At 49.3% G+C, this 14,225-nt stretch overlaps 2 protein-coding genes and 1 long non-coding RNA gene across 3 annotated transcripts in view; 2 read left to right on the top strand and 1 right to left on the bottom strand.

The window, feature by feature from the left end:
* The window catches only part of LOC137305036 (carcinoembryonic antigen-related cell adhesion molecule 4-like), a 32,932-nt gene extending 18,778 nt beyond the window's left edge, over positions 1-14,154 (top strand). Inside the window, exons 4-6 of the mRNA XM_067973803.1 lie at positions 4,594-4,749; positions 5,405-5,469; positions 13,859-14,154. Of these exons, the coding sequence (XP_067829904.1) occupies positions 4,594-4,749; positions 5,405-5,469; positions 13,859-14,011 (374 nt within the window). The 3' untranslated portion in view covers positions 14,012-14,154. The remainder of the gene's footprint in view (positions 1-4,593; positions 4,750-5,404; positions 5,470-13,858) is intronic.
* On the bottom strand, positions 4,462-8,505 carry LOC137305038 (uncharacterized). The gene is made up of 3 exons (XR_010958658.1): positions 8,293-8,505; positions 5,363-5,537; positions 4,462-4,718 (listed from the first exon to the last, which is right to left on the bottom strand). It is a non-coding gene; the product is annotated as an uncharacterized lncRNA (long non-coding RNA).
* LOC137305302 (uncharacterized) lies at positions 5,551-8,020 on the top strand. Its single transcript, XM_067974150.1, has 2 exons — positions 5,551-5,567; positions 6,562-8,020. The coding sequence occupies exons 1-2, from the start codon at positions 5,551-5,553 to the stop codon at positions 8,018-8,020; spliced, it is 1,476 nt and encodes a 491-aa protein (XP_067830251.1).
* Positions 14,155-14,225: the final 71 nt, after the last annotated feature.

Here is a 14,225-nt window from a genome sequence, read left to right as displayed (position 1 = left end):
TCAGGTAAAGTCTATATCACAGAGTGTTCAGGTAAAGTCTATATCACAGTGTGTTCAGGTAAAGTCTATATCACAGTGTGTGTTCAGGTAAAGTCTATATCACAGTGTGTGTTCAGGTAAAGTCTATATCACAGTGTTCAGGTAAAGTCTATATCACAGTGTGTTCAGGTAAAGTCTATATCACAGTGTGTTCAGGTAAAGTCTATATCACAGAGTGTGTTCAGGTAAAGTCTATATCACAGTGTGTGTTCAGGTAAAGTCTATATCACAGAGTGTGTTCAGGTAAAGTCTATATCACAGAGTGTGTTCAGGTAAAGTCTATATCACAGTGTGTTCAGGTAAAGTCTATATCACAGAGTGTGTTCAGGTAAAGTCTATATCACAGAGTGTGTTCAGGTAAAGTCTATATCACAGTGTGTTCAGGTAAAGTCTATATCACAGAGTGTGTTCAGGTAAAGTCTATATCACAGTGTGTTCAGGTAAAGTCTATATCACAGTGTGTTCAGGTAAAGTCTATATCACAGAGTGTGTTCAGGTAAAGTCTATATCACAGTGTGTGTTCAGGTAAAGTCTATATCACAGTGTGTGTTCAGGTAAAGTCTATATCACAGTGTGTGTTCAGGTAAAGTCTATATCACAGAGTGTGTTCAGGTAAAGTCTATATCACAGTGTGTGTTCAGGTAAAGTCTATATCACAGTGTGTTCAGGTAAAGTCTATATCACAGTGTGTGTTCAGGTAAAGTCTATATCACAGTGTGTGTTCAGGTAAAGTCTATATCACAGTGTGTTCAGGTAAAGTCTATATCACAGTGTGTGTTCAGGTAAAGTCTATATCACAGAGTGTTCAGGTAAAGTCTATATCACAGTGTGTTCAGGTAAAGTCTATATCACAGAGTGTTCAGGTAAAGTCTATATCACAGTGTGTTCAGGTAAAGTCTATATCACAGAGTGTGTTCAGGTAAAGTCTATATCACAGTGTGTGTTCAGGTAAAGTCTATATCACAGTGTGTGTTCAGGTAAAGTCTATATCACAGAGTGTGTTCAGGTAAAGTCTATATCACAGTGTGTGTTCAGGTAAAGTCTATATCACAGAGTGTTCAGGTAAAGTCTATATCACAGTGTGTTCAGGTAAAGTCTATATCACAGTGTGTGTTCAGGTAAAGTCTATATCACAGTGTGTGTTCAGGTAAAGTCTATATCACAGTGTGTGTTCAGGTAAAGTCTAAATCACAGAGTGTTCAGGTAAAGTCTATATCACAGAGTGTGTTCAGGTAAAGTCTATATCACAGTGTGTTCAGGTAAAGTCTATATCACAGTGTGTTCAGGTAAAGTCTATATCACAGAGTGTTCAGGTAAAGTCTATATCACAGTGTGTGTTCAGGTAAAGTCTATATCACAGAGTGTTCAGGTAAAGTCTATATCACAGTGTGTTCAGGTAAAGTCTATATCACAGTGTGTGTTCAGGTAAAGTCTATATCACAGTGTGTGTTCAGGTAAAGTCTATATCACAGTGTGTTCAGGTAAAGTCTATATCACAGTGTGTTCAGGTAAAGTCTATATCACAGTGTGTGTTCAGGTAAAGTCTATATCACAGTGTGTTCAGGTAAAGTCTATATCACAGTGTGTGTTCAGGTAAAGTCTATATCACAGTGTGTTCAGGTAAAGTCTATATCACAGTGTGTTCAGGTAAAGTCTATATCACAGTGTGTGTTCAGGTAAAGTCTATATCACAGTGTGTTCAGGTAAAGTCTATATCACAGAGTGTTCAGGTAAAGTCTATATCACAGTGTGTGTTCAGGTAAAGTCTATATCACAGAGTGTTCAGGTAAAGTCTATATCACAGTGTGTGTTCAGGTAAAGTCTATATCACAGTGTGTGTTCAGGTAAAGTCTATATCACAGTGTGTTCAGGTAAAGTCTATATCACAGAGTGTTCAGGTAAAGTCTATATCACAGTGTGTGTTCAGGTAAAGTCTATATCACAGTGTGTGTTCAGGTAAAGTCTATATCACAGAGTGTTCAGGTAAAGTCTATATCACAGTGTGTTCAGGTAAAGTCTATATCACAGTGTGTGTTCAGGTAAAGTCTATATCACAGTGTGTGTTCAGGTAAAGTCTATATCACAGTGTTCAGGTAAAGTCTATATCACAGTGTGTTCAGGTAAAGTCTATATCACAGTGTGTTCAGGTAAAGTCTATATCACAGAGTGTTCAGGTAAAGTCTATATCACAGTGTGTTCAGGTAAAGTCTATATCACAGTGTGTTCAGGTAAAGTCTATATCACAGTGTGTTCAGGTAAAGTCTATATCACAGTGTGTGTTCAGGTAAAGTCTATATCACAGAGTGTGTTCAGGTAAAGTCTATATCACAGTGTGTTCAGGTAAAGTCTATATCACAGTGTGTTCAGGTAAAGTCTATATCACAGAGTGTGTTCAGGTAAAGTCTATATCACAGTGTGTGTTCAGGTAAAGTCTATATCACAGAGTGTGTTCAGGTAAAGTCTATATCACAGAGTGTGTTCAGGTAAAGTCTATATCACAGTGTGTGTTCAGGTAAAGTCTATATCACAGAGTGTGTTCAGGTAAAGTCTATATCACAGTGTGTGTTCAGATTAGGTACCAGTTGTTAATTGTCCAGAGTGTCGTCATTGTTAGGTTTTCGATGTTTCGTTTGGTATCTGGAATTGATGAACATTTTGGTGGAAGGCTCAGCTCAGCTCTGCTTCATGCCTGAATTCCTTGATTTCCCACCGGGTAATAATTTAATGGCTGAGTTGCTGCAATTTCCCAAGCAGAGCTCCCTGTGAACACTGCTCCTCATTGGGAGCCCTTGATTGGAGAAACTCCATGTGTTTCCATTTAATAGGTGCACCTTTCAGTAACTCGCTGATCTGGAGATCAATGTTCCTGTGTTCATTCACTGATTGTGTAGAAATGATTGAACGGGGAATTCTACAGCACCTCTCACCACCTCAGGACGTCCCAAAGCGCTTTACAGCCAATGAAGTACTTTTGGAAGTGTAGTCACTGTTGTAATGTAGGAAACGCGACAGCCAATCTGCGCACAGCAAGATCCCACAAACAGCAATTAATGATCAGGTAATCTGTTTTTAGGGATGTTGGGTGAGAGATAAATATTGGCCCAGGACACCGGGGAGAATTCCCCTGCTGTTCTTTGAAGAGTGGCTGTGGGATCTTTTACATCCACCTGAGAGGGCAGACGGGGCCTCGGTTTAACGTCTCATCCGAAAGATGGCCCCTTCGACAGTGCAGCGCTCCCTCAGTATTGACCCTCCGAAAGGGCAGCACTCCCTCAGTACTGACCCTCCGACAGTGTAGCCCTCCCTCAGTACTGACCCTCCAACAGTGCGGCACTCCCTCAGTACTGACCCTCCGACAGTGTAGCCCTCCCTCAGTACTGACCCTCTGACAGTGTAGCCCTCCCTCAGTACTGACCCTCCGACAGTGCGGCGCTCCCTCAGTACTGACCCTCCGACAGTGCAGCGCTCTCTCAGTACCGACCCTCCGACAGTGCAGCGCTCCCTCAGTACTGACCCTCCGACAGTGCGGCGCTCCCTCAGTACTGACCCTCCGACAGTGCGGCGCTCCCTCAGTACTGACCCTCCGACAGTGCGGCGCTCCCTCAGTACTGACCCTCCGACAGTGCGGCGCTCCCTCAGTACTGACCCTCCGACAGTGCGGCGCTCCCTCAGTACTGACCCTCCGACAGTGCGGCGCTCCCTCAGTACTGACCCTCCGACAGTGCGGCGCTCCCTCAGTACTGACCCTCCGACAGTGCGGCGCTCCCTCAGTACTGACCCTCCGACAGTGCAGCACTCCCTCAGTACTGACCCTCCGACAGTGCGGCGCTCCCTCAGTACTGACCCTCCGACAGTGCGGCGCTCCCTCAGTACTGACCCTCCGACAGTGCGGCGCTCCCTCAGTACTGACCCTCCGACAGTGCGGCGCTCCCTCAGTACTGACCCTCCGACAGTGCAGCACTGCCTCAGTACTGACCCTCAGACAGTGCGGCGCTCCCTCAGTACTGACCCTCCGACAGTGCAGCGCTCCCTCAGTACTGACCCTCCGACAGTGCGGCGCTCCCTCAGTACTGACCCTCCGACAGTGCGGCGCTCCCTCAGTACTGCACTGGGAGTGTCAGCGTGGATTATGGGCTCACGTCTCTGGAGTGGGACTCGAACCCACGACCTTCTGACTCAGAGCTCCCTCTGAACCACGGCTGACACTGATATCTGCTACTTATGGTTTTCAGATCTGGCTGGTGGCACACACCCGGAATAATGATCAACCATGTTGGTTTGTAAGATGTGACTTTTGCTGACTGTTCATCACTCTTAAGAACAAACATCACCCCTTGTGTTTAAAAGGGTCTGCAGACCATGTCACTCTTGGCTGATCAGAGACTATTGTAAACAATTTTACAACACCAAGTTATAGTCCAGCAATTTTATTTTAAATTCACAAGCTTTCGGAGGCTTCCTCCTTCGTCAGGTAAATGTTTGTCAGAGACTACTACTTCGTCAGAGACTACTCTTCTAACACCTCCTTGTTGCTCTCTTTGTTTGTTCTTTCAGTCTCAATAACCCCTGTCACAGCAGGACAGAGCACCATTGAATCCAATAACCTGACGAGCCTCATTGTTACCGTCAGTGTCGTTGCCTCTGTCTCCGTTCTTGCCTTTATCTGTTTATTTCTGTTGCTGCTTAGCAGAAGGAAAAGGAAGAGAAAAGGTGAGTTGTGTTGTTGGCCGTTTGGGAGTTTAATTTCTATCCTGTGCTCATCTCTTACAAAGAAAGATATAATTACCTGAAAGTAGCTAAAACATTAAAAAGGGCTAAAATTGCTTTGGGTTTATAAATAAAGGCATGGAGGAGAAGATTAGAGAGATTACGATCGATTTGTAGAAAACATCGGTCGGGCCACAGTTAGGGACTGTGTGCAGTTGTGGCCAGGTTATAGAAAGGACGTTAAAGCCATAGAGAGCATCCAGAGTAGATTCACCAGGATGGCATGAGGGATGGGAAATTACAGGAGAGACTTGAGGCACTGAGTCTATTTACACTGGGGCAGAGGAGGCGAAGAGAAGATTTCTATAAATTATGGAGAGTTTTTATAGGGTGAAAAGGGAAAGACTATTTCCTCTGGTTGCAGAGTCAGTATTGAGGAGTCATCGTGTTAAAATTATCTCTTGAGGGAGGTTCGGAGAGGTCAGGGAGGTCCCACAAACAGCAATGAAATAAATGACCAGATAATCTGTTTTCGTGATGTTGGGACAGGGATAAGTATCGGCCCCAGGACAGAGTTAGAAACACAGTGTGACTTATACACAACACCCACTCTTACAGGCTCTCTTCGTGCCCTTTTTATCTGCCCTTTCTCCTCTAGAACGTGGAGGCGCCCCTGCGGTGAGAGATGATTCGCCAGCCCATGAGAAGGTGTCCATTCCTGAGGTGAGTGCAGCCAAATAAAATGGGAGTGGGCCTGAGAGCCAGGAATTTGGGAACAGGTCAGTCAGCACCTGGAAGAGAAAGATGGGTCAATGCTCTCGGTGGGACAATCCATCGGAAGTTTCAGCTCTGACAAAGCCTCGCACCTGGGCTCTCTCCTGTGCAGTGCTGTACTTTGCTTTTTTGTTCTGCATGGGAACAGGAGGAGGCCATTCAGCCCATCAAGCCTGTTCTGCCATTCAATTAGATCATGGCTGATCTGTATCTTAACTCCATTTACCCGCCTTGGTTCCATAACCCTTAATACCCTTACCCAACAAAAATCGATCGATCGATCGATCTCAGTCTCCAAAGCTCCAATTGATCCCCAGCCTCCACAGCCACCTGGCGGAGAGAGTTCCTAAATTTCCACCACCCTCTGTGTGGAAAATGTGCTTCCAGATTTCACTCCTCATCGGTCTGGCTCTAACTTCAAGATTACACCCTCTTATTCTGGATTCCCAGAACGAAAGAGTTTCTTTGCATCTATCACTGGCCGACACTCCCAGTGCAATACTGAGGGAGCGCCGCACTGTCGGAGGGTCAGTACTGAGGGAGGGGCAGTACTGTCGGAGGGTCAGTACTGAGGGAGCGCTGCTCTGTTGGAGGGTCAGTACTGAGGGAGCGCTGCACTGTCGGAGGGTCAGTACTGAGGGAGCGCTGCACTGTCGGAGGGTCAATTCTGAGGGAGCGCTGCACTGTCGGAGGGTCAATTCTGAGGGAGCGCTGCACTGTCGGAGGGTCAATTCTGAGGGAGCGCTGCACTGTCGGAGGGTCAGTACTGAGGGAGCGCCGCACTGTCGGAGGTGGCGCCTTTCGGATGAGACATTAAACTGAGGCCCCGTCTGCCCTCTCAGGTGGACGTAAAAGATCCCACGGCCACTATTTCTAAGAGCAGGGAGTTATCTCCAGTGTCCTGGGCCAATATTGATCCCTCAACCAACATCGCTAAAAAGAGATATTCTGGTCATTATCACATTGCTGTTTGTGGGATCTTGCTGTGCGCAAATTGGCTGCTGCGTTTTCTACATTACAACAGTGACTACACTTCAAAAGTAATTCATTCACACCCAAACCCAACTCCCAAACCCCAACCCCCAACCCCAAACCCCCAACTCCCAAACCCCCAAACTCCCAAACCCCCAAACTCCCAAACCCCCAAACTCCCAAACCCCCAAACTCCCAAACCCCAACACCCAAACTCCCAAACTCCCAAACCCCCAACCCCCAAACTCCCAAACCCCCAAACTCCCAAACCCCAACCCCCAACCCCAAACCCCCAACTCCCAAACCCCCAAACTCCCAAACCCCCAAACTCCCAAACCCGCAACCCCCAAACTCCCAAACCCCCACACCCAAACCCCCACACCCCCAAACCCCACACCCAAACCCCACACCCAAACCCCCAAACCCCACACCCAAACTCCCAAACTCCCAAACCCCCAACCCCCAAACTCCCAAACCCCCACACCCAAACCCCCACACCCCCAAACCCCACACCCAAACCCCCAAACCCCACACCCAAACTCCCAAACTCCCAAACCCCCAACCCCCAAACTCCCAAACCCCCACACCCCCAAACCCCACACCCAAACCCCCAAACCCCACACCCAAACCCCCAAACCCCCACACCCCCAAACCCCCAAACTCCCAAACCCCCAAACCCCCACACCCAAACCCCCACACCCAAACTCCCAAACCCCCAAACCCCCACACCCAAACCCCCACACCCAAACCCCCACACCCAAACCCCCAAACTCCCAAACCCCCACACCCAAATCCCCACACCCAAACCCTAACTCCCAAACCCCCACACCCCCAAACCCCACACCCAAACCCCCAAACCCCAAACCCCACACCCAAACCCCCAACCCCCAAACCCCCCAACCCCCAAACCCCCAACCCCAACACCCAAAACCCCAACGCCCAAACCCCAACACCCAAACCCCAACGCCCAAAACCCCAACGCCCAAAACCCCAACGCCCAAACCCCAACGCCCAAAACCCCAACGCCCAAAACCCCAACGCCCAAACCCCAACGCCCAAAACCCCAACGCCCAAACCCCAACGCCCAAACCCCAACACCCAAAACCCCAACACCCAAAACCCCAACGCCCAAACCCCAACACCCAAAACCCCAACACCCAAAACCCCAACGCCCAAAACCCCAACGCCCAAACCCCAACACCCAAAACCCCAACGCCCAAAACCCCAACGCCCAAACCCCAACGCCCAAAACCCCAACGCCCAAACCCCAACACCCAAAACCCCAACGCCCAAAACCCCAACGCCCAAACCCCAACACCCAAACCCCAACACCCAAAACCCCAACACCCAAAACCCCAACACCCAAAACCCCAACACCCAATACCCCAACGCCCAAAACCCCAACGCCCAAACCCCAACACCCAAAACCCCAACACCCAATACCCCAACGCCCAAACCCCAACCCCAGTTCTGTACGCCTCTGTGCCAATCCCCAGGAGGGAAGTGTTTCAGTTTACAGCAGTTTTAATGATCTGTGACACATAAATATTTAGAAGGTCACCAGTTTCATCAAGTGCTGACTTGGGCAGATTTTACACCATGTGGTTCACACACTGGACGTGTGACCTAGTTTTAGATCCATGTATTGCTCACCCACACACTGTTAGAGAACACAGGCTGTACATCCTCTTTAAACTAGGTCCCAGCCGTTATCTGTACAGGGAGTGGGGGAAATATTATACAATTTTATTTAAATAGGAATTCACATTCATGTCACCCATTGATAAGAGCAGTACTCACACTGTGTGGGTGGTTTGAGAACTAACCACCAAATGGAACGAGTAGGAGAGACGTCATAACAGTCTGTCAGAATAAGAGATCTGGAGGCTGTACGGTTCACTGGCAGTTTTAGAAATGGTGCGTCAGGGAGAAGTTGAGTAATGAAATCACCAGGGCATCATCAGACCACTCTTCACCTCTGCCGCACTTCACATGAATCATTCTTTGTAAACATGCACTCTGTACGTAAGGCGAGTTCCGCAGATTACCACATCAACTGGGGAAGAGCCCACAGTCTCATCCTCAGATTAGGCAACGGGTCACAAGCATGGACATTCACAACTTTCATTTGTATAGTGCCTTTAACCATGATTGCGTTTATATAGCGGCCTCTAACCTAGAAATACGTCCCTAAGAACATGGAGCAGGAGTAGGCCATTCGGCCGCTCGAGCCTGCTCCGCCATTCAATAAGATCATGGCTGATCTTCGACCTCAACTCCACTTTCCCGCCCGATCCCCATATCCCTTGATTTCCCCGAGAGTCCAAAAATCTATCGATCTCAGCCTTGAATATACTCAACGACTCGGCATCCACAGCCCTCTGGGGTAGAGAATTCCAAAGATTCACAACCCTCTGAGTGAAGAAATTCCTCCTCATCTCAGTCTTAAATGGCCGACCCCTTATCCTGAGACTATGCCCCCTGGTTCTAGACTCTCCAGCCAGTGGAAATAGCCTCTTGACCCTGTTAAGTCCTCTCAGAATCTTATAAGTTTCAATGAGACACCTCTCATTCTTCTAAACTCCAGAGAGTATAGGCCCATTCTACTCAATCTCTCCTCATAGGACAACCCTCTCATCCCAGGAATCAATCTAGTGAACCTTTGTTGCACCGTCTCTAAGGCAAGTATATCCTTCCTTGATAAGGAGACCAAAACTGTACACAGTACTCCAGGTGTGGTCTCACCAGAGCCCTGTACAACTGTAGTAAGACTTCCTTACTCTTATACTCCAACCCCCTTGCAATAAAGGGCAACATGCCATTTGCTTTCCTAATTGCTTGCTGTACCTGCATTCTAATTTTCTGTGTTTCTTGTACGAGGACACCCAAGTCTCTCTGAACACCAACATTTAATAGTTTCTCACCATTTAAAAAATATTCTGTTTTTCTATTATATTCCATCTGTCACCTTCTTGCCCACTCACTCAACCTGTCTATATCCCTTTGCAGACTCTCTGCGTCCTCCTCACAGCTTACTTTCCCATCGAGCTTTGTATCGTCAGCAAACTTGGATACATTACACTCGGTCCCTTCATCTAAGTCATTAATATAGATTGTAAATAGCTGAGGCCCAAGCACTGATCCTTGCAGCACCCCACTAGTTACAGCCTGACAACCTGAGAATGACCCGTTTATTCCTACTCTCTGCTTTCTGTCCGTTAACCAATCCCCTATCCACACTAATATGACCCCACATGACCCCAGGCCAAAGACTGAGATATTAGGGCAGGTGACTAAAAGCTTGGCCAAAGAGGTAGGTTTTTAAGGAGCATCTTAAAGGAGGAGAGAGAGGCGGAGAGGCGGAGAGGTTTAGGGAGGTTATGCTGGAACTGTATAAAACATTAGTTAAACTACACCTAGAGTACGATGTACAGTCCTGGTCACCACATTACAGGAAGGATGTAATTGCACTAGAGATGTGCAGAGGAGATTTACGAGGATGTTGCCAGGACTGGAGAATTTTAGCTATGAGGAAAGATTGGATAGGCTGAGGTTGTTTTCTTTGGAACAGAGGAGGCTGAGGGGAGATTTGATTGAGGTGTATAAAATTATGAGGGGCCTAGATAGACTGGATAGGGAGGACCTATTTCCCTTAGTGGAGGGGTCAAGAACCAGGGGGCGTAGATTTAAAGTGATCGGTAGAAGGGTTGGAGGAAATGAGGAAAAGAATTTTCACCCAGAGGGTGGTGGGGGTCTGGAACTCACTGCCTGAGAGGGTGGGAGAGGCAGAAACCCTCAACTCATTAAAAAAATCCCTGGATGTGCACCTGAAGAGCCGTGAGCTGCAGGGCTACGGATCATATACGGGAAAGTGGGATTAGGCTGGGTGGCTCGTTTCTCAGCCAGCGCGGACACGATGGGCCGAAGGGCCTCCTTCTGTGCCATAAATTTCCTATGATTCTATGGGAAGGAATTCCAGAGCTTCGGGCCCAGGCAGCTGAAGGCACGGCCGCCAATGGTGGAGCGATTAAAATCGGGGATGGACAAGAAGCAAAAATTGGAGAAGTGCAGAGATCTCAGAGGGGTGTAGGGCTGGAGGGGGTTACAGAGATAGGGAGGGGTGTGGGGCTGGAGGGGGTTACAGAGATAGGGAGGGGTGTGGGGCTGGAGGGGGTTACAGAGATAGGGAGGGGTGTAGGGCTGGAGGGGGTTACAGAGATAGGGAGGGGTGTGGGGCTGGAGGGGGTTACAGAGATAGGGAGGGGTGTGGGGCTGGAGGAGGTTACAGAGATAGGGAGGGGTGTGGGGCTGGAGGGGGTTACAGAGATAGGGGTGTGGGGCTGGAGGGGGTTACAGAGATAGGGAGGGGTGTGGGGCTGGAGGGGGTTACAGAGATAGGGAGGGGTGTGGGGCTGGAGGGGGTTACAGAGATAGGGAGGGGTGTGGGGCTGGAGGGGGTTACAGAGATAGGGAGGGGTGTGGGGCTGGAGGGGGTTACAGAGATAGGGGGAGGGGAGACGGGGAGGTAGAGGGGGGGAGGGGGAGGGGAGGGGGGAGAGGCCATTTGAACATGAGGATGAGAATTTTAACCTGGAGGCGTTCCCGGACCGGGAGCCAATGTGGGTCAGTGGGCACAGGGGGTGATGGGTGAATGGGACTCGGTGCGAGTTAGGGTACAGGGCAGCAGAGTTTTGGACGAGCTCAAGTTTACGGAGGGTGGAAGATGGGAGGCCGGTCAGGAGAGCATTGGAATAGTCCAGTCTGGAGGTTTTACTCCTGGAGGGGGTTTCGGGTGGGGGGGGTGCTGGGAACTCCCGGTCCACTTCCCACCTGGAACGGGGGGAGGGGACGGGGGGAGGGGGCGGGGGGATGAATCACTGAGCAGCTGATGTCCGCCGGTTAATATCATGCGGCCGGGATTGGTGAGGGTCTCTGGGGGTAACTTGCTTGTTTTGAACTGCCCTCCCCTCAGATGGACAGGGTGAAAATTGAAGCCTTGATCTCAGGCAAGGAGTTGAACAGCACAGAAGGAGGCTATTCAGCCCATCAGGTCTGTTCTGGCTCCTGGCTAAAGCAATCCCAAACTAATCCCACTGCCCCACTCTCTCCCCATAGTCCTGTATCAATCCCAAACTAATCCCACTGCCCCACTCTCTCCCCATAGTCCTGTATCAATCCCAAACTAATCCCACTGCCCCGCTCTCTCCCCATAGCCCTGTATCAATCCCAAACTAATCCCACTGCCCCACTCTCTCCCCATAGCCCTGTATCAATCCCAAACTAATCCCACTGCCCCACTCTCTCCCCATAGTCCTGTATCAATCCCAAACTAATCCCACTGCCCCACTCTCTCCCCATAGTCCTGTATCAATCCCAAACTAATCCCACTGCCCCACTCTCTCCCCATAGCCCTGTATCAATCCCAAACTAATCCCACTACCCCACTCTCTCCCCATAGTCCTGTATCAATCCCAAACTAATCCCACTGCCCCGCACTCTCCCCATAGTCCTGTATCAATCCCAAACTAATCCCACTGCCCCACTCTCTCCCCATAGCCCTGTATCAATCCCAAACTAATCCCACTGCCCCGCACTCTCCCCATAGTCCTGGATCAATCCCAAACTAATCCCACTGCCCCGCTCTCTCCCCATAGTCCTGTATCAATCCCAAACTAATCCCACTGCCCCACTCTCTCCCCATAGTCCTGTATCAATCCCAAACTAATCCCACTGCCCCACTCTCTCCCCATAGCCCTGTATCAATCCCCAAACTAATCCCACTGCCCCACTCTCTCCCCATAGCCCTGTATCAATCCCAAACTAATCCCACTGCCCCGCTCTCTCCCCATAGCCCTGTATCAATCCTAAACTAATCCCACTGCCCCACTCTCTCCCCATAGCCCTGTATCAATCCCAAACTAATCCCACTGCCCCGCTCTCTCCCCATAGCCCTGTATCAATCCCAAACTAATCCCAGTGCCCCACTCTCCCCATAGTCCTGTATCAATCCCAAACTAATCCCACTGCCCCACTCTCTCCCCATAGCCCTGTATCAATCCCCAAACTAATCCCACTGCCCCACTCTCTCCCCATAGCCCTGTATCAATCCCAAACTAATCCCACTGCCCCTGGTGTCCTGGCCAATATTGATCCCTCAACCAACACCTAAAAACAGATGATCTGGTCATTTATCTTGTTAGGGGTGTGTGGGATCTTGCTGTGTTTCCTACATTACAGCAGTGACTACACTTCAAAAGTACTTCATTGGCTGTAAAGCGCTTTGGGACATCCTGAGGTTGTGAAAGGCCCTATAGAAATGTAAGTTGCTGCTTTCCTCTTTATTAATGATCAGCAAACCGTGGGCTGTACCCTCAGTGTTCTGACCTGCTGCCAGCGGTGGGAGTCTCAGCAAATCCCCTGCCCAAACCCTACGCTCTCACTGTCTCCTGCATCGCCATGTTTGAGGGGCAGCCTCAGATATAACTTGGGGATCTGAGTGGCCCCAGAGCCAAGCAGTAAACGTCCCTCCACCGAGGCCCGACCCCACCCCAGTCTGAGGTGAACTCAACGCTGCACAAACTTTAAGGATGATCAGGTGACCCTGTGTGTGACGAGCCTGCCGGAGTTACAACTTCTGAACGTCCCAATGAGCTGCTTCATTATTGGTCATCCTTTTGTGACAGTCTTTTTTTCAAAAAAAGATTCATTCATGGGATGTGGGTGTCGCTGGCGAGGCCGGCATTTATTGCCCATCCCTAATTGCCCTCGAGAAGGTGGTGGTGAGCCGCCTTCTTGAACCGCTGCAGTCCGTGTGGTGACGATTCTCCCACAGTGCTGTTAGGAAGGGAGTTCCAGGATTTTGACCCAGCGACGATGAAGGAACGGCGATATATTTCCAAGTCGGGATGGTGTGTGACTTGGAGGGGAACGTGCAGGTGGTGTTGTTCCCATGTACCTGCTGCCCTTGTCCTTCTAGGTGGTAGAGGTCGTGGATTTGGGAGGTGCTGTCGAAGAAGCCTTGGCGAGTTGCTGCAGTGCATCCTGTGGATGGTACACACTGCAGCCACCGTGCGCCGGTGGTGAAGGGAGTGAATGTTTAGGGTGGTGGATGGGGTGCCAATCAAGCGGGCTGCTTTGTCCTGGATGGTGTCGAGCTTCTTGAGTGTTGTTGGAGCTGCACTCATCCAGGCAAGTGGAGAGTATTCCATCACACTCCTGACTTGTGCCTTGTAGATGGTGGAAAGGCTTTGGGGAGTCAGGAGGTGAGTCACTCGCCACAGAATACCCAGCCTCTGACCTGCTGTAGTAACCGTGGCATTTATGTGCCCAGTTGAGTTTTTATTGCTTTATCTGTGTATTGGTCCAGGAACCCTGGATTGACACTGCAAACGTGATCTATGTGGAAATGAGCTGGGCCGAATCAAGAAACCTGGATTGTACTGGACACAGAACAGGGCACCAGCCCACCGAATATACCAGTGTAAGGAGCTGGTGCAACAGAGCGAATATACCAGTGTAACGGAGCGAATATACCAGTGTAAGGAGCGAATATACCAGTGTAACAGAGCGAATATACCAGTGCAAGGAGCTGGAAAAATTGCACTAGATTCTATTTGTATATAAATGCCAATTAATTAAAATACACAAAATCAGCTTGAGAAACGGTCGATCTTTAATCTAGTCCCAGTCAGGTGACATTGATACTTCTGAATCTAAAGACAATTACATCAAAC

The sequence above is a fragment of the Heptranchias perlo genome, chromosome 39, assembly GCF_035084215.1.
Source record: "Heptranchias perlo isolate sHepPer1 chromosome 39, sHepPer1.hap1, whole genome shotgun sequence".
NCBI classification, from domain to species: Eukaryota; Metazoa; Chordata; class Chondrichthyes; order Hexanchiformes; family Hexanchidae; genus Heptranchias; species Heptranchias perlo.
This window is presented reverse-complemented; position numbering and strand designations above follow the sequence as displayed.